Here is a 25,789-nt window from a genome sequence, read left to right on the forward strand (position 1 = left end):
AACTCATTTTCTTATGTACTAAAGTTTTTCTTTTGCAAACAACTGGTTTTGAAATCATTTGTAGTTTATATTACAGCTATTATACTCATTAGTTGCTGAATCCTCCCCTGGAATAAATAACATCAGATTGTTCCTGAACATATGACAAGGTTATACAAATTTCTCAGGCTCCTCTATAAATTATTTGTTCTCACACAAAATATTTCAATTTCAGGCTGCAAGATGACCACCAACACTGATTATGTGGCTCCCATTTACCGTTGATTGTTAAGACTAATAATCTCCTCAATTACTTATGACCATGTCTTGACCACTGCTTCATTCTGCTGAGTGAATAACTCTTAACAGTAGTAACAAACTGACATGGAAAATCTGCTTTAAACATTTTACAAAGGCTAGTGTGCTGTTTTTAGCCCTTCTTTATTCTTGTAGATGAAAATCTGCACGCTACAGCTTACATGATGCTTGCAGCTAGGTTTCACATCTGGGTGAAATATATATTCAGGGCATTGTTCTATAAATGTGTGTTTATAAGCAAATTAACAACCAGAATGTCACTCAGTGGACGCAGTATGGTACGAGATGAGTAAAAGTGCATGCCGAGGACCAGCTGACACAGAACAAAAAAGGCACCACCTTTGCTATCAAAAGTAGCTGATGTAATGTTTATTTTGGCTCGTGTCACACAAGTGCACAGAATCTCAAGTTTCCGCTTTGGAAGCTTTTAATTTTTGAGGCACATTATATTACACTAACTGCAAAACAGCGTCAGGTTTACCACACAAGCCTGTGTGTTATAACTTTATTTATGCAATGACTTAAGCTCTGAACAGTGGGACTCTGACCACATAAATGTAACACTGCATCCATTCAACAGGCAAACAACTCCTTTAGCTAGAAAGGAGCTTCTGAGGGGAATCATCAACCTGGGATTGACAAGAGCTTTTTTTGAGTTTGGGGAAAAAAGAAAAAAAAAAAAAAAAAACAACAAACAAACTTTAATGATAGTTACACAGTGACACCACCCAGGATACATATAAAATTAAAATTAAAAAACGTTAACAAATAAGACCAAATTTATAATAAATCAATGCAATAATAATATCATGAAAATGGAAAAGTAATAATAATAATAATAATAATAATGAGCCCAATTATAAAATAGGTGAGGTTGCTTTTTTTTCTTTTCAAAACAAAAACAAAAACAAAAAACCCCTTTGGTCAAGTAAGAAAAAAAGAAAGAAAGAAAACAGGAGAGCACTGCCCATGCCAGTATCGAGTCCCCTCTTTTTTTTTTTTTTTTTTTTTTTACATTTTCATAATACAGTAGACTAGCTTGTTGAGGCTCTAAGGCTGCGAAAGTAGGTGCAGAAGGCAATCTGGTTAACGGTGTCACTCTCGCGCCATGCTGCAGCATGCTATAGGAGAGGAAAGGAAGAACAGAGGGGAGGAAGAGGTGTGCATTCAGAGTGCAGGCGAGGCAGCATCGGTGTCAGGCTCATAGTTGTTGCTGTAGTGTTGTCCTGGAGCAGGGTGATTGGGCAGAATGTCCAGCTCGTCCACCTGAGGGCCAGGATGCAGCACCACCAATTGGTCCTGTGGAATGTCGGCTGCTGCAGCTGCCAGGTTTGTGATGGATTTGCTCTTCACACATTGGAAGTCCACGTGCCGGCTCTTACCCTCCTCCTTCTCCCAGGACATGCGGATGAAGGGCCTTTGCACGTAGTTGTAAATGACTTCAGGCCTGCCACCAGGCCGCTTCTTCACTTTTTCTTTGTAAGTAGGATATCCTACAAAAGATTTGTGGTTCGAAACAATCGTTTATACGTTATATATTATACAATACATTAATAGGCAAATATGGTATGTTAAAATGTGTTTTATCTTTAATAACCTTTAAGCTCTAATCAATTATCCTGTAAAATATTTTTTACAGATTTTGAGCTTGATAAAATAACAGTCCAAACTGACCAAAAAGTGCAACAGTTAGCTCAGTGTTTCCAAATTCCTAACAAGCAAGAAACCACAAAAGCATGATATGCTTTACAGCAAACTGGACATTTTAGCAATTTTCTTTTTCCAAACTTATTTTAAAAGTGTTTTTCCAAATAGAGAAATACATGGTAAATTGAAACACGCTAGTAAGGGTTTATAGCTCTTTAGTAAAATAATTGTTTTCTGTTTGATAAACCGTATTACAAATAGAGCAAAATCACAGTGTATATTTTAACCCATGTCCATTGAACTATTATGATTAATATAGACAAAATGGAAAAACCTTACCTTCAATGCCTAGTCTAATTTTCTTTAGTCCTCGTTCTTTTAAAACAGATTTGGCCACATCTCGGTTTTCAATGTACTTAAAGAAACGGTAGAGTTTTGTACTGTATATTACTGAAACACAAGACAGGATCATTTGTTTAGCCCAAGGAAATGTAATTTTGAACAAAATGTGTGCATGTCCATGTCTACTCACTCTGTGAATACTCCTCTCCCATCTGAGGTGGATACTCTTCATCCCAGTCAACTACATCATCATCTGTAAGAACAACGATGTGACACTCCCTCTCTCCGCTTTGAGCACTGGCCACCATCAGCGGCAGCACCATCTCTTCAAGGTAGAACTCAAACTGCTGCCGTGCACCGTCATTTGATAGCTCATGCATCAGAGCACCTGAGGACAAACAAAAGATAATAAACATGCATTTACAAATGAAAAACTACAAGCACCTTTAATATTACTTCATTTATATCAATTGTAGTTTATTACATGAGTGAGAACCAAAACATATACTTCAGCTTTCAATCAAGAATGCAAACTTTCAATTTGGATTATAACCCAAGCTTCAAGTTTATATAATTTATCCTTTCAGGAATGGAACTACTTTTAAGATCAGATTAAATGGTTCTGTGTCTGCATGACGATGACAAAACCCATCACAATTCTAAAACTTTCTATTAAACACAACATGAATCATGATATACAGGATTGCAAATCAACTGTCAATAGCATTTAAAAAATATATTTCACGATAAGTTAATAAATGTGAATGTGAATTTTGTAATTAAAAAAAATATTCTTAATAAAGAAATATATATAGACAGAGAATCCTGAGGTCAAGAAAAAGTATGAAAATTAACATAATTAATCTAAAAATTGCAAACAGGTAACATTACATTGGGTGGTTCCAGGAAGTTTTTAATTACTATTATAAAATAAAAATGTACTAGAATATTACTAGAATACTAGTAAAAATAAGGACATTCACAATATCTTAAAAAAGTGAAAGTGACATAAGTTATCATGACATTGAAATAATATAGCTAGTCCAATATAGTGTAAATATTTATGAATGTATTATATAGCATGTGTATATGATATATACTAAAAACTGGATTCACCTAAAGGTAATTCTATAACTATTTTCTCGTGTGGAGAATTATTTCCCTTTGGTAATCTAAGAGGTACAGAGCGAGTCTCACAGTAAGTGTAAAACAAGAACAATGAACAAAACTACATTCTTATTAGAAACAGCATTACATGTTAAAAAATCTAAATAAATAATCTTTCTATGTGTTGTGCACAGAATAAATGTACAGCCTGTACTTACTTAGGTCCCTGCATTTGATCGTGCTATAGTCAAAAGAGATGCACAAATAGTCACATGCTTCTCTCAGCTCAGGAATGGAGATTCCATCCGGACAGCGGATTATCCCGGTTTTGTAGTAATCCTAGCAGTTAGAGAGAAGTCATCAGACATTAGAAAATCAGCAACATTCTCATACACCAGTCCCTAAAACCTTTAATTGCACGAGAATCAAGACTCACTATGTGTTAATGCAGCACTCAAGGGATGAAGATTATAGTTAAAGACTATAGTTAAAAATAAGCTTTTTAGTGGCCACAGAGGGGTACAGATTCAATTCCAAATTTTGTTAATTCTGCATTGCAATCTATATATACACCTTAAAAACAGAGGTCAACTACAATATACTATCTTTATAAAATAAAAAGTAGCACTTCATAAAACTTAACAGTTCCTGAGATCACAATTCTGTACAGCAAAGGTGGTGTACTCAATGTCCTGAATGAAACCACTTTACATAACCATCTGTAACAGACACCAGAGTGTGATTACAGAATCAGTATGACTGTCAGCTTTCAGACACCCAAACCAGAGTGAGACATGAGCATATTGAGACAAAGCTGATGCAAAGTATTTTTCTCTATTGTTTTTTTTTTACATGAAAAATATCTAGTGGAATACAGCAACTTTTATAGGTATATAGGGGACCAAAAATAAATAAATAAATAAATAAATAATACATGTAAAAAAAAAAAAAATAATAAAAAAAAAAATAAAAAAAAAACGTATTCCTAGAGTTCATGGCTAAGATATTTGTCTTTTTTTTAGTGCTTGATGGACAAGTTTAACCACCAAGAGAATAAATATCTACCACACCTACACGTGGGTTGAAACAATCTGCTTGATGCATAACGGTTTACACTAGCCAGATTAATTAACGTGCATAGATGACAGCCAACCTTTTTGAAAAGCGGTTATATAACTCTCGTACCAGCATAAAATGCTCACTCTGTTGTCATCAAGACAAATTAAGGGCTCTAGCCATACGCAGGTATTTACAGTAAATATGTTCACCATTGACTTTTGCAGTATAAGCATGCTATACAGTCATTCCCTCCTGAGAAATACATAAACTTCATTTCCCTTAATCCTACCTTTACTAGCTAATAATCTAGCCATACATGACTGCATTGCTCTACCCTGCTTATCAAAGCTAAGCAATTTGTTATTTTGACAAAAAACTATCTTGAAATAAGATCATTAAAGTGTAAAAATATCTGGGGTCAGAGTAATCCTACCAGAATAGCTCTGAACACTGTGGAACTGATGCCCTCTGCCACCTCGTATTCCCCCTTCTCATTGGGCCGTGTGAAATTGTGTTCTCGCCCCGAACCAAACATTCTATAAAATAGCAAACAAGATTTTGTTAACAATTCCTCTTGTAATTTCTAAAGTGACATTGCATTCTTTTTAATATTTAAATACAAACATTCATAATAAAAGGCTCTTGTGGTTTAACACTCACCTGCCCAGCATGGTATTCGGTTGTGCGGTAAAGATTGAGGGATCCACCACAAAGCGCGTGTTGTCCACAATAAGTGTGACCCTCTCTGAGGTGCGCATGCTACGTGCGCCTTCCTTGGCATTTTCGTAAATAAACACCATTTCACCCGTGCCCATGCTCTTAAAGGTGCCCTCCGTGCTGGACAAACTGCTGTTGCGACTACTGGAGCCACTGGGAGAGACTCTTTGAGGCCTAGGGCTGTTAGGCCGTGATGAGCCACCTTCCCGGTCTGTACAATCAAATGACCAATACAGAAATTCGATATTATAATTATATCAGCATATCAGTAATCACACCGAACTTATAGTAAACATGTGGAGTTGAAACATAGTAAGCTCTTTCCTTATCTTATGAAAACTTAATTCCAACCAAGATTGTTAAGGTATAGCACAAATTAGTAACCCTAAACATAGTTTTAAATGTTTATATGTAATGCTTTTTGACTAAAAGGGAGGTACATTTGCTACACAAGATAATGATTAAAAAAAATAATTAGCAGGCTTTAATAATTGACAAGATATTACTGAATTAGTCCTCATTATTTACTCTAAACCACAAACCATTTTTATAGATAAATTATAAAACAATTGACCTGATATAAAATGAGAGAGCGATAGAGAGAGTTGCCTTGATATTTGATTACAAATGCATATATCTTGTAAACATTTAATTATTGGTTAAACATGTCACACATTTACAGGAAAGTATAGGAATTAATTTCCAATTTGTGTAAATTAAAACTGCATCATATTCACACAAATATAAATGTTGTTTGGTCATAAACTGACATGCATGCACACTAATACAGTTTTTAAAGATTACATTTCTGACTGATTTAATGGTTAGTATAATTTTGTAACACATAGCACAAGGAAGTTTTAATCAAATGTATGTCATTTACTTGAGCACTTGCCAAGATGGACAGTTTTTCTTTTTTGTTTACATTATTTTGTGTGCATGATTCAAGAAACTATTTGTTTTGTTATGGAGGAATGCACACTACACGTGAGTTTTATGTGGATCAATAGCCTCAACATCCCTGCAGTAAAAGTGCTGTGTAAAATTAAACAATTTGCAATAAATATGGTTGTTTTAACCAAATTATCCTTAAAGAGTTTTTCAACTACATTTAAGTTTTCTGTTAAAGGCCAAACTGTGATTTTGTAAATTTCCAGTTTATTCCTATTAATTCACATGGAAAGTTTCCAGTCTTGAAAATTCCTGGAATTTTGCAACCCTAATTATGCATTTTTATGAAACAAACATGTCTCTCAGGTGAAAGCCTCTGCTTGCTGTGACAAGCCTACAGTGTTGTCATATAGCAAGGGTCAGATTAATTCAAATAACTGAATTCTTCTTCTTTTGGCTGCTCCCATTAGGGGTCGCCACAGTGGACCATCCATCTCCATACTACCCTGTCGTCTACATCTGCCTCTTTCAAACCAAAAGTCACTTAACTGAAAAGTCATAATTTTCACAATAATAATTTAATCAAAAACTATTTCTTTTTTTTTTTTTTTTTTTTTACTGACCACTTTTTCTGCTTTTCCATTAATTGTGACCCACATGATTTTAGTTATTTGTTTATTTTAAACAGACCTGAACATTGGACCTAAACTTGCACATACACACCCATCATCAGGAACATGGCTCTATTGTGTGTCTGTTTCTATAAATATTTTATATTGTAATAGCAAGTTCTTTTCTCCTATTGCAAAAAGAAATAGACAAGGGTAGGGTATGATACATCTGTTCTGTCGGATTTGTCTATTGTTAAATGGTGTGAAAACCCAAAACCCTTAGGTTTACATTTATACATCACTTGTCACTTTTCAGAATACAACGTCTATTTGATTAAATGACTCAGCCCTGTCACAGCTGTGTCTAAAACAGCCACAAAAGTATACATGCGAGTTATAAGAGTGGGATATTACCACTAGTTTGTTGTCGTGTTGGTGAGGTGACATTGCGGATACAGGGGGTGAGCTGGCCTTCGCCTCGCTCATGAGAGGAGTCACGTGAACGGTCACTGGAGCGCCGGCGATCCCTCGAGTGCTCACAACCTCCACTCGCAGTGTGTAGGCTCATTTTGACCTGCTCAGCCTCGAGTCCAGATTAATGGGCCTCTTCTGTGGACGAGAAGACAAATAAAACATCTGATGATGCTAGGTGATCAGTTAACATTTAAGCTTTAATAAAAATGCGATCAATCCATAGAGCAGTCATTTGATATCAGAGAATAAAGAATGCTTAAATAAAAATAAATAAATAATAATAAAAAAAACTTTAGTTTAAGCTGCCTAAAATGTATTTAAATATTGTATTTAATTAAACTAAATATAAACAAAAAAAATAAAGCTAAAAATGTATGCATTTTCAATTATCTAAAACAATATAAATTAGATGTCAGAATTAATACTTCATTTAAAAAGTTAATGAAATGTCAAATAAATTATATATAAATATATCTGTAAAAATGCATATTTTGTTAAAACCTAAGCCACTTCTCTATCCTGATACAGTAAACATAGGCCTTGGGTTTTCATTTAAAAACCAGGAAATACCAGGAATGTCATTCTATCTAAAGGGATTTCTAAAAATACACAAACAATAAAAGGGGGAGGAGAGAAAAAAACTGCCGGCGACATCCGGGTTCACACAATACTTCAGAAATGATCTGCAATGTAAATATAGTTTGCTACTTTGAAATTCTAAAAACACAATGCATTAATGGGGTATGAAATGTCCATACGTATAATGTATACACTTTCAATCAACATTATATATAACCAATAGAAAAATGTAATTATTTAGAATAGAGAAGTTTTAGATATGTGACCAATTACTTAACTTTTGTCCCATTTGTGTGCTACTTTGGTTCTGTTTGTATTTTATTTGTTATACACGTAAATACATTTTTTCACCTCTTTCTTTGTGACTTGTTCCTTGAATACTCTCTTTTGCTGCTTCTTCTGTCTGTATCCATAATAGAAATAATAAGAGACACTGTTTTCAAAAATATATACCAAAAAAAATACACTGTTTCCTAATTAAATAACTTTTTTGCTTCCATTATCAAAGATGTCTTCATTCAAAAAACACAAAGTCAAATAAATATTTTGATGTAAACTCTATCCTATGCATGAAGATGATTATCCTTTTCATGTTTCGCTCTGCAGTCGATCCAATCAATTCAAATTAGTATGTAACATCATCTAGCAACTATAAGAGAATGCATTTTTTCCTTTCCCAGAAAAGTTTTGTCAACAACAATTGCTCCAATGAGTTTATAACCGCAAGCAGTTGAATGTGAGCTAATGATTGATACAAGTTGTCTGAAATTAAACAACCCAAAGCGTGGGCATTAAGTTAATCATTCAAAGCAAAAATAAATAAATAAATAAAAAATAAGGAAGTGCAACCCATTAATAAAGATTACTAAGTAAACAAGCCCTATTTACCACTTTGCTTTTAAGGTTCAGGAAGCTTCCCTTTAACACCAGTTGACAAATGTATTTGTCCCCAGTATTGCTTAACTAGTTTTTACAGATCATATGAATGTGTGGTCACAAAGGAAGCCACAGAATCATCAGTTGTTCCTTCTAGAAACAGATCACCGTATAAACCTGAACTAGGATGACACCATCAAAAGAAACACCCAGGTCGAATAACTCATTTCCTGTCTATTATTTAAAGGTGAATTAGATAGGATTAGTTTCCCCCAACAAAATAAAAAGTGCAATTATTTGTGTCTAGGATTTATAAAGCTCGTGATTCGCACATTGTCTAGGCCAGGGGTCACCAACGTGGTGCCCGCGGGGACCACATGAGTAGCCCGTGGGCCTTTTCTAAAAATAGCTGTTTCCTATTGATACTTATTATGAGACATTTATTAACATGATCAGTGTCTTCACATAGATTAATATCATTATTAATAATTACATATAATAAAAGGTAAATTGAGCAAATTTGTTATTTCAGATCAAACTGAAAACTGTGTGTATCAAACTTGTAGCCTTTCACATTAATCGGTACCCAAGAAGTAGCTCTCAGTTTCAAAAAGGTTGGTGACCCCTGGTCTAGGCAATAACTAACAGCAGGTACATCACAATAGACTCAACACACAGGTTTCCTCAGCAACTTTCTACACTTAAACTAAGCTGAATGTTGGTTTTATTTTCTAAAATCTCTAAAATCCTCTATGTTCTAATCGCAAAAATAGAATGAATGTTGCACCTGTGTCATTCATCGAATGTCTCAACCCTATTATAGGACAATCAGACAAGATTTCAAGCTGCATCGTTCAAGTCTAAAGAAAATTTGATAGTAAATTTCATCTAAACTATTTAATTAAGAAGAATGACAAGCTGCTAGACAATATTACCTATTACTAAATAACGTCTGAATAAAACCAAATATTTTTTCTCAATCCTAAATTCGACAAAATCTGGTACCATCAGTCACCGATAAGATACGATATATACTTCATTACCCAATCCTGGAGGTTGTCACGTACCGAGCATCTAGCAAATAAAGAAATATTTTTTTTAATTTTATTTTCGTTCGTTTTTTCAGACCAAAAAAAAAAATGATAAAAGACCTTCAAAATATTTAAGTTGGCTAGTCGGTTAGCTATGTTTCTTCAATCAGGTAACGTCAGATAATGTTAGCTACCTAGCTTCAAATACACACACTCCACAAAGTTTGGCAGAAGCTTTGTAAATAGATATCGAAATAACTTCTTGAGCTATCAGGCTACATAACAGACAGATGCGTTGAGTCGAACATGTCTGTAGCCTTCCTGTATCTGAGACGAGAAACGAGCTACAAGGCTAGCAAGTTAGCACACATTTATTAAGAAATTCGAGTCACGGCAAAAGTAAAAACCACAAAAGCTAACAATGAAAAGTCTTCTCGAAATTCAAAGTAAAAAAATTACCTCTATAGCGCCATACGCATTGGTATTCGGGTTAGTGTTTTTTTTTTTTTGATGAAAGAGCCAAGTCATGGAGGAGCAAAAATAAGATTATGAAAAGCCTTACATCTGCGTCCGCATTTTCCAAAATCAATCCTGTCTGACTGCTACTGCTGACAGGAAATAACCGTAAAACCGAGTTAAAATCTCGCGAGAACAGGAAAGAGCGCAGGTCCAGTACAATTTTAAACTTGTTAACTCTCGCGAGAACTGCAAACGGACGCGCTCGCATTAACGTGTGGAGCTCACATTTATATATATATATATTTTTATATGTATTTACTATAACAGTATATTTCTCTTGTGATAATATCAAAAATTTTTATTGTATTTGTAAGCATTTTAAAACGCTTAAAACAGAGTCTTCAATAGTGCAGAACGTATTTGATTGTGCTTTATTATTTAAAATTATTCAATTTTATTTTTTGTAAAAAAAAATTTTAATAAAAAATATCGGGCTACCAACACTGTATAATAAAATAACATAAAAACGTAATAATTATTCTATTAGAAGGCATACAGCAGAAGCTGTGCCCTTGTCCTTGTCCTCTTTACAGTTGAACTCTTTTGTAACACAACTAGTTTTCAAAACTATGTCACTGAGACAATTAAATAAATTACTACAAAACAATAAAAAATAAAAATGGCGACTTAGTGCACTTATTCAACAATAAACACACAGACAGGAACATTTGTTTATCTCAGCATTAAAACAAAATAAGCTTTAAAAAAAAAAAAAGAAGGTAAGACAAAACATAAGCAGTTCCCAATGTTAACTTGAGATCCGGATTGGACTGTTCCAGGCTTGAAAATCTGAAGAAATAGTCCTGGTTTTCCCCTTTTGTCCCTTCTGTGAGTCATTGATACTGGGTATGATTACAGTTTTCAGCTTTACTTGAAGCCAATCCTGTCTTTCCACTGCTTGCTTGTGTTCTCCAACATTGTGCATTAGCTGGACTTCACTAATGGACCTTTTGCTTTGAAAAATATTAATTGTTGATCAATTGACAGAACCAGTAACAAGAAAAGTAAAGCTGTCGAAAAAGAAATCCTTGTGATCCTACCTGATTGGTAATGCTTCCAAATGTACTAGACTGCAAAGAGTCCAGAACACAATCATTAAAATTGCTTTATCCATTGTATGTACAGAAAATATATAAAGAATTGTCTGCAAAGGGAAAAGAAGAAAAATAATAAATAATTAGTTACTTGAATAAAACAATAGTAAAAAAAATTCATACTGACTTGATTGACAAAGTCAACTTACAAAACTGTGATTTGCTGTTGCAATTTCCAACGAAGACACATGTGTCAGACACATTTCAGTTGTGGTGGGTGCTGGTGGCTTTTCCTTTTATTCCCAAGCCCCTCCCTTTGGTCATTGATGAGCAATCCCGATTATTGATGGTGATGTCACCCCATGCTTTGATGCTCTGGGAAAAGGCATGTATATGACAACCCCTTCAGTCACCTTCCACCAATACCACTTCTGTTTGTTTTCAACACCTCACCTAAGACCACTTGCGATCAAACTGTCATCAAACGGATAGAATATATGGAAGAAGAGTGTGTGCTTCATTTAGATGAAAAGAAGAAAATGGTGGAAAGTAGATGATCTTGATTTTGATTGTTTGAATCTCAGTTTCAGAACAAGAACATTTGATAAAAAGAGACGATTACAATTATTTATAGTAATAAAAATAATAATACTAAGAAGATGTAAAGAAGAAGAAAAGGAAGATGTTTTAGAAGTTTTATTGGAACAGTTTGTCTAGGTAATTTGTATTGTATTCATTTTTTTACTTGAATTGTCCTAGGATGTGAGAAATTCTAAGAAAAAGCAAGCAAAAAGCTGAGAAAACAAAATGGATAAAAATCACACAATTTTCATAATATAGTCTGGCTATTTACAAAACAGAATATAATATGTAAATATTTGATATCTTTCTAGCTATTATGCAATACATATATAAAATAATATGTAATACACAGTAGAATTGACTACTTTGCCTTGTTTTTTTTACTACCAGAGGAAATGGCATGGCTCCCATTTTATCTGAGGTGCCATAATTGGAAGGTTCAATTGATTACCATATTTGCCATACATGCATGGCAAAACAAGGCCTAGCTGATGCTTGCGTGATCTATGATGATCTATGGGAAGTGGATAACCTTGTCATTACTCTTGTGGGACACATTGGGTACCCATGAGAGAGGTTTTCTAAATGTGGCTGAGGAATGGCTATGTCATGACACAAGTAGCAAGTCCTAGAAAACATCCAAAGTGATATATGGTATAGCAAATCTCTTGTATAGTATTTAAACTGTTTTGTCTGAAGTCAGCTGACCATTGCATGGTTGCTTTGTTTCCTAATATTTCCCAAAACTTTACTTCTAAATTAGTAATGGTAAGCTATTTCTTCTAAATCAGGAAGGGAGAGCTTACAGATTGAGGTTGAAAGGACTCCACCTCCGGAGCCACATGGCATAGTGCGTAGCATTGCATTATTTAGACAACATTCAGCATCTCTTTCAAAGGGCAAAGATTGATTTGTGTATTGTGTGATATGGAAAAGCATTGGTATGGTGGCATTGACTGCTATGCATCTATTAATAATGGCAGCTGTTTTGTTTTTGTTATTTGGTGTTTGGTCTGCACGACATCATTGTGATCTTTTTCAATTTGGGGAGCCCAGAGTCACTATTTAAATTAATACATTAAAAAACATAATTTAATCTGAATTTGATACTGTATTTTTATAAGGAGGATGCAATTTAGGCAAATGACCCTAAAATAAATCTGCTGCAATAAATAATAATCCTAATAATTTAGCTTAATATTTAGACCATAATTATTTGGAAGGAGAATTAGAGACCTTTTTTTATATTTGTATGTATAAGAAACAAAATATATTTAAAATGTCTAAAACACAAAGGATACATCACAGGATTTATTTCATATGTAAACAGCTTTGCCCTCCCACCTAATGCTGCCCTTGATGAAGCTGCAGCACAAGTGGAATCTGCTGGAACACAAGTGAGCCTGTATCACAAGTGGAATCCACTCCTAAATTGTCCTCATTACCTCATGCAAGTACAATGTGTGTCATCCCACTTATGGTATGTCACTGCAGTTGTGTGCACAAGAACCTGGCAGGGATTACGGTGAAGAATTGCTTACAAACGATTAACTGGGGTCACCCCATGTTGTAATGACAGCCATGCAGCAATAAAATTATGCAGGTCTCCCTGTATAGCTGGAACAATGAGGTTGTTATACAAAGAAATAAATGTATATATCATTTTCTGTTCAACTTGTACTTGGTATGGTCTTTTGTTAATAGACAATGCTCTATTTATATCGGTAAGAATGTGAAATTTTGCACATGTGAGAAAGAGGCATCCTCCCAATCATTTCAGGTATTTTCAGCAAGTTATAAATTCTGCATGCCTGCAGTATTTACTGCACGGAATAAATCGTAGACCAGAAAGTGACAGTGTAAGCATGTGCTATAACATCACTCAGGAATTATGAGTGATATTACAACAAATGTCTTTCACCTATGTTCACCTAATGTTTGTATTTTAATTTAAAAGCACTGATGCCACTATACCCTTTAAGGATAAAGACCTTGTGCACCTAAATGGACCTCAGAGCTATGTCATTTAGAGCCATCCTTGGTGCATAGATATAAAGGGAGACATCAGTCAAAGCGCAATCTTAAAGGCCCTCATAAAAGGTACAAAAAAAAAAAAAAGAAAAAAAAAAAAAAAGTGTGCCTGTCTGGTTTAGGGTTACTGGAACCCACCCCTATAGCCAGGCCCAGAAGTATACGATGACAGGGCCACCCATGCAATCCAGCCTGGCTCAGCCGTGTGTGGGAGTGGTATCATCATGTGGACTCACAATAGAGTGGGTGTGAGAAGCAATTTACAGAGGGCAAAAGGCATGCGATAAACAGTGTTAGAAAGACTTTCGCAAATTAAACTGGTTTTAGAAATGTGGAATGTCACCTTGCTGGTAGTAAATGGCAAATGAATTGACTACATACCTTTACAAAGTATAGGTTCCAGTACAAACTTTAATGCATTTTGTGTTTGTCATCAAAATTGAGGTCACATGTTTAGGAAACTCTGATAAAAAGATGGGCAGAGTTGTGAACTGGTCATCACTTGGCAAGGAGTTGGATGTTCAGGGGACCAGCCATTTACACACTTAATCCAGGAGACTTTCTAAGGGAATCAGAAACATCTGTGAGAGTTCCAGTAAGAGCGTCTGTGAGATATTCCCACTTCTCATTTATATTAAGAGAGTTCAAGAATCCTGAGTCTATGAGGATATGTTGGTGGACACAAGTGATTTTGGAATTCATCAAGTTGAAAAGGGAGGCTCTCCAAATTTTATATACATAGGGCTCTTCTGATCAGGTTTAGTGGTATGGGAGCCACAAGGTGGTGCAGCAAAATAAGTTACAAAAGCAAAAGCTCAGACTTGGAGAAGAATGAGTCCGGTCATCAGAAAAACTATTTTTGCATGGTCTCACGGCTGTTTTGGCAAACTGATTTGCATCGCAGACAGAGACAAGGACATTCAAACGGTCTGCAGAACAAGTGCGGACAGTGTTGACCTCTACCGGGAATATTGTTGAGAGTGAAAAAAGTGTGCTGAGTGTTTAATGAAGCTGAGATAGGACCAGGGCACTGTAAAGGCCACTCAAGATCTTAAATACCTTCTTTTTCTTCTTTTGGATACAGCAGATCATCCGTCTCATCATCTCAAATCTCAGAACTGTGCTCCCTTAACTCCATCAGCATGTGGACTTTGCAATAAGAGGGGCGAACACGCTGGATCTTGTTTACATAAACATCCTAGGCGACATGGCCATCTCCAAAACCATCGCGCTCTAACGTGCTCAGGGAATGTGCAGAACAGCTAGCAGATGTCTTCTTTGACATCTTCAACATTTCCCTGATGAGCACCATTGTTCCTACATGCCTCAAGACAATGACCATCATCCCTGTGCCAAAGAATTCTACAGTTTCCTCCCTCAATTACTATCGTCCCATCGCACTCACACCCATCATAATGAAATGCTTTAAGAGGCTCATCATGAGGCACATCAAGACTCTTATCCTCACTGGACCCCATGCAGTTTGCATATCATCCAAACCATTCCAGGGACGATGCAATCTCCATGACCTTCCATCTGGACAATAAGTACACATGCTTTTCAAATGCTCTTCATAGACTTCAGTTCAGCATTCAACACAATCATCCCTCAGCACCTGATTAAGAGGCTGAGCCCACTGGGCTTGAATTCTTTCCTCTGGAACTGGATCCTGGGTTTCTGACTGGGAAATAGTTTCATTGGGAAAAGTATCTCCAGCACCACCACACTGAGCACTGCAGCCCCTCAGGGCTGCATGCTCAGCCCACTGCTGTTCACTCTGCTGACTCATGACTGTGTAGCAATGCACAGCTTGAATCACATCATCAAGTTTGCTGATGGCACGACTATGGTGGGTCTCATCAACAAGAACGACAAGTCAGCATACAGAGAGGAGGTGAAACAGTTAACAGCCTGGTGTAGAGCCAACAACCTGTCTCTAAACATGAGATGGTTGTTGACTTCAGGAGAACACAGATCAGCCATTCTCCACTGCTCATCGATGGGTCCTCCATGGAGATCGTCAAGAGCACCAAATTCCTTGGTGTACATCTGGTGGAGGACTTTACCTGGTCAATCAACGTTAGCTCCATCATCAAGAAAGCCCAGCAGCACCTCTACTTCCTGGAAAGGCTGATGAAACCCCACCCCCCCCACCCCCCGCATCCTAACCACGCTCTACAGGTAACCACAGAATACTAAGCAGCTGCATCACTGCCTGGTTTGGGAACTGCACCGTCTCAGATCACAAACCCTACAAATGATAGTAAGGACGGCCGAAAAGATCATCGGAGTCTCTCTAATTTCTATCACAGAAATTTACACCGCACGCTGCATGCACAAGTCAACAGCATTGTGGATGACCCCACACACCCCTCACACACACTCTCCACTCTCCTACCAACAGGAAACAGGTTTCGAAGCATCAGGCCTCAAATCCAGACTGTTTTTTTCCCTCAAGCCATCAGGTTCCTCAACACACAGAACTGTACAAACACACACACACACACACACACACACACACACACACACACACACACACACACACACACACACACACACACACACACTGTGTTACTGAACTGCACAACCTGAACTTAACACTCATTACTCATCCCAATCCATTCCACCACATATATTATATTTTTATTTAATCATATACTGTTTGCATGCTGTTTTGCGCCTCTCGGCTGCTGCTCTTGTTGTTTTTGCACAACATTGTGTTTATGTTTACAAATTCACTCTTGTATACAGTTCTCTGTATAACATATTATACAGTGGGTTTCCTAATGGGCGCTATTTTGTGTTTTGTGTATCTGTCTTACACTATTTTTTGGTGTCTCTCTGTCTTTGCACTTTATGTGGCAAGAACACTTACTTTAGTCCTTAGCTTTGTGTTCTGTTATGTAGCTCTATGTTGTGTGATATCATTCTATGTTGTTTTATGCAGCACCAGGGTCCTGGAGAAACGTCTCATTTCACTGTGTACTGCGCCAGCTATATATGGTTGAATTGAAAATTAAAGCTTCTCGACTTGACTTAAAAATAGACAGATATGTGTGTGATGGTCCGGTGTTTAAAAATTATTGGTCTATATATCATGGTTTTGGAGGATGAGTTTTAATGATCATCTTAAACTGAACATAGATTTTTACCTTTTGAAACCAAATCAGAGCACATCCCGTTCTACAGTCTTATAAACCATATTATGAAAATAAAACATTTTAACAATAGACATTGTCACAAAGAAGTTCTGCATAAATATATAAAAGCTCTGATCAAATGCACCATGATGTATGTAGAGAAACGATGGGTGTAGTTACATTTATATAACAGAGGGTGGCAGTAATGAAATATTGCATTAGCTAACCTTCCAATGAAAGAAGAAGCCATCCAGATTCGCGGTTGGTTCTTCTGTCTGCCCTCTAGTGGTTTTTTATGGTTTTGACACGGAGATATGTTACTTGTTCATGTCACTTTCTGTTCTTACTTTCTGCCGAACTAGAAGCCAGAATCAGCTCCAATTCAGTCTATAGTGGTAGTGAAAAAATCTCCAAAGTGTCTTCTACGTACAGAACCGAGTTTTGGAGTGTGGTAAGTAACCTGAGCGATTATTATTGTCATTTGATGTAAAAATGAAACTACTGTACTTGCCCTGAGTGACCGGAGCAGGTCCCATGGCAACTCTGATTCTTTCTGTGAAATAATTTCAATCACGAACTACAGGAATATCTTTCCGAGTATTATTATAAAGTTGAAATGTCACAAATGTAAAAAATAAAATGACTTTCACACCCTAGTGGGAAGTAAACCGTGTTGGATGGATTGAGGAGAAGCAGGCCACACTCGCCCTGTCCTCTCAGTGCTACCTAACGGGCTGCTAGGCTAACCTAGCGTAAAGAAGTGAACAATGCAGAAATATATAGATCTATAGTTCAATATAAAAAAGAAGTTTCCGTTTTAAAAGCAGCATGTTGTATTTGTAAACTCGTTATTTTGAGAATGGTTTGTGCAGGCAGAGTTCTAACAGGAGGTTACAGTCAATGAAGCGGGATAATAGCTGTATACAGTATATGTTTGGGTTTTGCTGTGATTTGGTGTCTAGACGTGAACACAAAAAAAGAAATACGTGTCACGAAAAATCTGATCGATCAGAATCAAATCTCAGATTTGACCCGAATGAAAATCGCTACAGAGGGAAACCGATTGTTATAGCAGTCAGGGAGCTTTTAAAGTGAAATAAACATTTCTGAGGTTTTCTGTGTACCTGCTATTTAATGTTGGATACTGAAAGGATAACTAAACAACAATAAGATTAATCATTTTCAACAGCTGATTATGGAGATGAATAATCTTTGTTGATGAGACATGATCAGTAGGACTTATTTTTGACTCGTATTGTACCAGGTTTGAGTTTATCCAATTAAATTATCGCAAGAATCGGAATCCTGCCCCCAGAGGCGGGTCTTGTAATCGACCCAGTTATTAAACTAAAAACTTCACACGTGGGTGCATTTTGATCTGTGTGTCAATTTGCACTCAGTTATCTTTTGGGTGAGTAAAATGTTTGGTTTTATTGCAATTGTGCAGGATGACAGATTTGTTTTTCATCACCTCCTGGTGTTCAGTGACAGACAGACAGACAGGTGGAACTTTGTCATTGCATATTACAGGTACACAGCAAGAAAATGCAGCTTATCATATACGAAAAGTGCAAATAGTAGTAGTATTTTTGCAAACCGACAAGATAAATAAGTACAGCATATATATAGCATGTATAGATGTAAATATATATGCAGCAAATAAATATTAATGCTAGGGCAGTGAAAATGTGCAGAAGCTGTTGACGTATAATAAAAAAATATATACATATATGAAATTATATTATAGCCACATGTACTGAATGTAAGGTATAATGAGTGTAGAGAATGAGGGATATATAGATTTATGGAATATGTACCTTGTATGTACAACTGTACCGAAGGTATTCAGTGTTACTGTATACAATGAATTCGCAATTATATACAGATACAAGTATCCAGAGATGATTCAGAATGTACAGAATGGAACATAACTGCATGATAATTACAGGCAGTAGAATCATCAGTAAAGCATCAGTCATCCATCAGTGTCCTAGCGGTGTAGTGTTCAGTTCAGTATGGTGATGGTAGATGGGGGGAAAAAACTGGCCTTGAACCTTCTGGTTCCTATATCTCCTTCTTGATGGAAGGAGGTTTAACAATTTGTGACTGGAATGTGATGTGTCCACTGTGCACATCTGCTGTGTGGTAGGTGCTCAATGACAGATAGAGGGGCACCAGTGGTCCTTTGGGTGGTTTTGACCTGCCTTCTGCAGAGCTTTCCGTTGCAGGGGTCCCCAGTCACAAGGGGCTCATTTGGTACCAGGCTGCACAGAAAGGATATAAACTTTTACTTTTTAAATTAATTTCCATTTGATTGACTTTATAGTGAGTTAAGTTCGATGGTCATTAATAATTAAATGAATAATTAAAGCATATAATATGTGTAATAGTTCTATAACATGCACGTGACACGCTGAAAAAATAGTTTGCGTGAAATGGTCCGTGGTACATTTTGTTTATTTATTTTGAACTATTCACCAGAATGGGGTGCTAGTGCAAACTGGAGCAGGGTTTGATCTAACTCCTTGTACCAACCTGGAGAATTAACAGTATTTACACCAATAATGATAATTATTTAAATATAGATATGTCCCTCATGTTTGACAATGTTGTGGATTTCTTTATTTCTGAAATCATTGTCACTGTACACATTAAGTCAAGTCAAGTCAAGTCAAGTTTATTTGTATAGCGCTTTTCACAACAGACATTGTCTCAAAGCAGCTTTACAGAAAACAACAGTGAAGGTGAATGGTGTGCGTTTGTCCCTGATGAGCAAGCCGTGGCGACAGTGGCAAGGAAAAACTCCCTTAGATGATATGAGGAAGAAACCTTGAGAGGAACCAGACTCAAAGGGGAACCCATCCTCATATGGGTGACATCAAAAGTTTGGTCATAAATCTTTCAACAATACAGAACAATTTGTGATCATCATAGATCCAGCATCAGCTTCTCCATGCCAGGGCCTTTAAACACTCGGCATCTACTTCTCCATGATCATCCATAGGTCCATAATCTTCACGAGGTGGGACGTGACTGGAGCTGGCCAAACCTCAGGAAGCCTCGGGATGGGGAGAGAAAGAGAAGCAGTGGAGAGGAATTAGCGTAGCTGCTGTTCATGATATTAACAGCACAAGTTGATAATGTGCATGTGATCAGATGTTCTGGAGCACAAGGTTGTGATGTGATGTGCGTGATGTGTGTTATGTGTAGGCTTTGCTAAAAAGATATGTTTTTAATCTACACTTAAACTGGGAGAGTGTATCTGAACCCCGAACACTGTCAGGAAGACTATTCCAGAGTTTAGGAGCTAAATGTGAAAATGCTCTACCGCCTTTAGTGGACTTTGCTATTCTAGGAACTACTAGAAGCCCAGAGTTTTGAGATCTCAGGGAGCGTGACGGATTGTAGCGTGTTAAGAGACTGGATAGATACATGGGAGCCAAACCATTTAGTGCTTTATAAGTGAGTAGCAGTAGTTTGTAGTCTATTCGAAACTTAATAGGAAGCCAATGTAGGGACGATAAGATTGGGGTTATATGATCGTATTTTCTTGACCTAGTAAGAACTCTTGCTGCGGCATTCTGAACTAACTGAAGCTTGTTTATTAATGATGCAGGACATCCACCTAGTAATGCATTACAGTAGTCTATTCTAGAGGTCATAAACGCATGGACGAGCTTCTCTGCATCAGATATAGATAACATATTTCTTAGCTTAGAAATATTTCTAAGGTGAAAGAAGGCTGTTTTTGTAACTTGATTGATGTGATTTTTAAAAGATAAGTTGCTGTCTAAAATAACTCCCAGGTCTTTTACCGTTGAACTAGTAGTTACAGAACAACCGTCTAAATGCAGGCTGAGATGCTGGAGCTTCTGTGTACTATTTTTTGGGCCGATGAGCAAAATCTCCGTTTTATCAGGATTTAATAGCAGAAAGTTATGGGTCATCCAATCTCTTATTTCTTCAACACACTCAGTTATGCGAGCTAATTGAGCTGTATCGCCTGGTTTGGATGAAATATATAGCTGGGTATCATCAGCATAACAATGGAAGCTAATTCCATGCCTTCTAATAATATTTCCTAATGGAAGCATGTATATTGTAAAAAGCAGGGGTCCCAGAACTGACCCTTGTGGCACGCCATAATTTACTAGCATTATCCTGGATAGCTCTCCATTTAAATCTACGAAATGGTAACGATTGGACAGGTAGGATTTAAACCAGCTTAATGCCTGTCCCTGAATACCGATGTAATTCTGTAAGCGATCGAGGAGAAGATCATGATCTATAGTGTCGAACGCAGCACTAAGATCTAGTAAAACTAATAGGGAGATGTAGCCTTGGTCTGAAGCTAAAAGCAGGTCATTAGTGATTTTAACTAGAGCAGTTTCTGTGCTATGATGGGGCCTAAAACCTGACTGAAACTCTTCAAAGATATTGTTCTCCTGCAAGTGGTTACATAACTGGGCAGCGACAATCTTTTCTAAAATCTTAGACATAAATGGGAGATTTGAAATTGGTCTGTAATTCGATAGCGTGTTTGGATCCAGATTAGGTTTTTTAATGAGGGGCTTAATAACTGCTAACTTGAGGGATTTAGGGACATGACCTAACGATAGTGAGGAGTTAATAATATTGAGAAGAGGCTCACCAGCTGTATATAACACTTCCTTCAGTAGTTTAGTGGGAATTGGATCTAACTGACATGTTGTTGATTTAGCTTTCATAATAGCATCATACAGCTCTTCCTGTCCTATACATGTAAAACAGTGTAGTTGTGGGGTTGTAAGTACGATTGTGTCGGGAGATGCTGTCAGAGGTTGAACTGCCACAATTGTTTTTCGAATGTTATCTATTTTTTCAGTGAAGAAATTCATAAAGTCTTCACTACTAAACTGTGATGGAACACATTTTTCAGATCCCTGATTTGTTGTTAATTTAGCGACTGTACTGAAAAGGAACCTGGGATTGTTTTTGTTATTTTCTATGAGTTTGCTCAGGTGTTTAGCTCTAGCAGCTTTTAGCGCCTGTCTGTAGCTAAGCATACTGTCTTTATACGCAATTCTAAATACCTCCAATTTAGTTTTCCTCCATTTTCTCTCCAGATTACGTGTTGTTCTCTTTAGGGCATGCGTATGACTATTATACCAAGGTGCAGGTGCTTGTTCTCGAACCTTTTTTAACCGGATGGGGGCAATTACATTCATCAGCTACACATTAGCTTTATTTTCTAAAAGAACTGTAATTCTTAGCTTTTAGTTGCAAACATTATCAGCTATCAGTTTAAATTTCTTTTTGGCCAAATGTTGTGTTTGTGACTGTAATAAAGGGTTGCATTTACAGAGACATCACTTGCATTCATCTAAATCGGGGGTTAGCAACCTTTTTGAAACTGAGAGCTACTTCTTGGGTACTGATTAATGTGAAGGGCTACAAGTTTGATGCACACTTCTGAAATAACACATTTGCTCAATTTGACCTTTAATTATGTGTTCTTATTAAAAAAACACTGATCATGTTAATGATTTCTCACAATAATTATCAACAAAGATTTACGGTGGGAAACAGATAAATATCAATATGCAAAACTTTATTTCTATAAATCTTCAAGTATTTACATTTTCACTAGCCACTTACATTTTGTAACAAATCATGCACTACGTTGCATCATGTTTGTGCAGATGATCAATTACGTAACATACAAAAATCAACTTGGAGACCAGCTTAGCTCTAATCTAATATGAAACATTTTTGTAAAAAAATTTTAATATATTGTCCTTTTCAAATTCACACCAATGCAATTGTGATTTAAAAAAAGAATAGCAACAAATTTTTTTTGATGCAGCTCACTGGTAAGTGGCGCTATGATGAGCTATTTTTTAGAAAAGGCCCGCAGGCGACTCATGTGGTCCTTGTGGGCGACCTGTTGGTGACCCCTGATCTAAATCATTGCTACAATACTTTGGAATTGTATTTTATTGGTAAAGTGGTTGAGTGGAGATTGGAGTTATATGTTGAAATAATGAAATTTATTAATAAAAATATAATTATTAATGATAAAAGCAGTAAAATGTTTATACAGTACTGTATACATAAAATAGCATTTTTGAGGTGGCGTCCGTTTATCATTGTTTTTCATTTATCGCGGGCGGTTTTGAAACGTAACCACCGCAATAAACGGGGAATTACTGTATGTGAAATATAAAAAGCAGTTAGGAAGTGTGTCTTCCTGTAGAGATGTTTTCTGATTGGTAAATACAATTAGATCATGTTTGTATTTTTGCTGTGACCAAAATTTTTTAAAATTTTGATTATTATTATTTTTTTTAAACATAGATATTTAAGAATTTGATGAACAAATTCTTAAATTATTAAACAGTAGTTTTCAACCTTGTCAATATTCCCATAATGATCTTCTTCTTCTTGTAGCTTCTGGGTTTTTATTTACTTATTAACTTTTTTTTTCTCACAAATCAGAATAAAGCTGTTGATGTACTTTTACAATATAAAAGTATATATATTTCCCAGGTCCTGCTTGTTCCTGGAACATATTAGTATGTCTAGTTGTGCAGACCCTGCAATGGAAGCGGGATGTTGTTTTTGATCAAGGATCCTTTGCATTGGTTCAACAGAATTTGTTGTATTGTATACGCTGTAGGTAATATTTTTAGGGGCTGAAGTACCCCAATATAAAATGTATTTTCTTGATGATTAAACATTAAACATCCTTGATATTAAATGGCCTTTTGTGTTTAAAATTTTCTGGGAAAGCTTTCTGATACATTATAAAACTTGGCTTTGGAGGACTTGTCTGTTCAGCCACAACAATATTAGCAAGGTCAGGCACTAGCATCTAGTCGAGAAGACCTGGAATGCATTTAGTGTTCCTGTTCATCCCAGACATGCTCAAGTTAGGGCTTTGTGCAGGCCACTTGAGTGCTTCCTAACCCACCATGGCAAACCATTTCTTTATAAACCTTTTTGGTGACATCGTTGTTTGTGTTGTTTCCTATTTAAAGCCCATGTATAGGTGTGACGATCAGGTGTCCTGTTTCACTTGACCACATAGTGGTGCATGCTGTCGTGCAGTCATATACAGAGATGATGTTGACAAACTGCAGTGTAAAATCTGAGCCTGTGCTAGTATTTTAAATTGTCTGCAGCTAAGCCTGCCAAGTGCAGTGCTATAGCACCGGCTCAGCCTACAGTCCCATCAAAAACACCCAGTGCAGTGTGCCCAAGAAAATGCTAACTGCCTATTTAAATGTCCTCGTCCCTCTGTTTCATAATTAGCTTCTTGCTAATTATTTGTATATTTTATTTCAAAATAATTTGAGTTAAGAGATTTTGAAGTTTCTTTTTCTGCCCATTTTTATTCGGATGATTAAATTGGGTGTGGTGACATTTAGCATACAGAGAACAATTGTCTTTTAAGGAAAATTTCAACTTCTTTTTAAATGTAATCCACTGTCCAACCTTGAAGAGAGATTTGTGTAAAACCTTTTGTTTTGAACTATGGCCTACCTTTGGATCAGGCCACTTTCCAAGAGAACATCTTTAGTGAGAGGGACAGCATTTTTTATGTCTGAGACCAATGAGAAGCAGGAAGGACTGAAGTTCAAACCCATGTAACATTTTTAGGGACCTCCTAAATTATGGGGGGACCTGCTTCACACCGTAAATGAGGGTGCTTAACACCTGCTAGGGACTTTCCCTGCCTTATGTTGCGAGCGGCAGACAGGACCCCTGTGGACATTGAAACACAGAACCGGATGGCTGTGATGTGACTCTTGTGTGCATGGTCTATTTGTACATACAAATTTAGTTTTGAACGTTCTTTTTGGCAGCCCAAGTAAGTGACCCTGGCACTCAGGGTACATATATATCACAGGACTCATTTGCACACCTCCAGTAAAGCAGATTGTGCTAAACATTCTTTACACTAAGCAGTAACCAGGATTGAGTAGAGTCCTAACCCACATAGATCAGCTCGCTTACAGAGGAGTTAGCTTCAGCAGTTATGAGCAACTGTTTGAATGCTAGCAGTAAAAAAAGTTAAGGCCACCAGTGATGCGATACAGTCGGCAACTACAGGCATGTGGCTCATTATATTAGCTTGAATGCATGCCACGGAGTTCTGGTGTCGTGCAGTCAGCAGCGCTTGTAAGCTACCCTCATGGCTACAGACCCACCATCATTGCACTCTTCTGGGTAGAGCAATAAGGCTAGATCTACTCAAGTGCCCTCTTGTCAGAGGTAGTGACGCATATCAATTGAGAAAGGAGATCTTGTGGAGAAGTACACACTTTTATCTCTGGAACCCATGCATGCAGAATGAGTATAGAACTGGTGGATGGACTTGATATTTTTTTAAGGAGAGTAGAAACTCAACACAAAATAAAAAGTGACCACTCTTCTTCTCTTTATGACTCTAGAGCATTGTGGATGGATATATAAGTACAAATGTGCAATGGCATGGGAGATATTAGCTTGGGGAGTTTATGCAGCTTCTTCTAGGGGTGTGCATGGATATTTTAAATGCTTGATTAACTGTCACTCTTTGGGTAGTCATTGTTCTTAACATACACTCAATACAAGTTAGTTCTGGTATATATCTGGATTCAAATAGTTTTGGAACAGGAGACTTCTCCCCAGCTTTGACCCAATGTGTTTTGGCCCATTTTCTTGAGCAGGGACCTTCTGAACCAGGTATGGGCCGAAATATATCATTCATATCCAGTTCAATAGATCCCTTGATGGATACCAGTGGTAAATGTTTGAACAGTGGTGCACAGCTAAGTATAAGCAGCCTTTTCACTGCTCCAATTAAGGTGATCTTATCTTTCTTTCGA

The 25,789-nt window shown here is 36.7% G+C and overlaps 2 protein-coding genes and 1 long non-coding RNA gene across 4 annotated transcripts in view; 2 read left to right on the plus strand and 1 right to left on the minus strand.

Annotated features, from left to right (window-relative positions):
- LOC310735791 overlaps positions 1-25,789 on the plus strand; it is a 174,310-nt gene that overhangs the window by 116,923 nt on the left and 31,598 nt on the right. The gene's annotated exons all lie outside the window — the stretch shown is intronic.
- On the minus strand, positions 769-10,253 carry btbd10b (BTB (POZ) domain containing 10b). 2 transcript variants are annotated; one of them, XM_083558868.1, is made up of 9 exons: positions 10,091-10,243; positions 8,076-8,127; positions 7,086-7,280; positions 5,113-5,380; positions 4,886-4,988; positions 3,612-3,732; positions 2,477-2,674; positions 2,284-2,394; positions 769-1,790 (listed from the first exon to the last, which is right to left on the minus strand). In XM_083558868.1, exons 3-9 carry the CDS (start codon positions 7,237-7,239, stop codon positions 1,465-1,467), a joined length of 1,281 nt encoding a protein of 426 aa, XP_083414994.1. In that variant the 5' UTR covers positions 7,240-7,280; positions 8,076-8,127; positions 10,091-10,243; the 3' UTR covers positions 769-1,464. The 2 variants fall into 2 exon arrangements, with proteins under 2 accessions (XP_083414994.1, XP_083414993.1); XM_083558867.1 differs by lacking the exon at positions 8,076-8,127 and having other exon boundaries at positions 10,091-10,253.
- Positions 17,200-25,789, plus strand: part of znf710b (zinc finger protein 710b) — a 21,382-nt gene continuing 12,792 nt past the window's right edge. Inside the window, exon 1 of the mRNA XM_083558855.1 lies at positions 17,200-17,388. Coding sequence (XP_083414981.1) covers positions 17,233-17,388 — 156 coding nt within the window. The 5' untranslated portion in view covers positions 17,200-17,232. The remainder of the gene's footprint in view (positions 17,389-25,789) is intronic.

The sequence above is a fragment of the Silurus aristotelis genome (genome assembly GCF_946808225.1).
Source record: "Silurus aristotelis genome assembly, chromosome: 13".
Lineage (NCBI taxonomy): Eukaryota > Metazoa > Chordata > Actinopteri > Siluriformes > Siluridae > Silurus > Silurus aristotelis.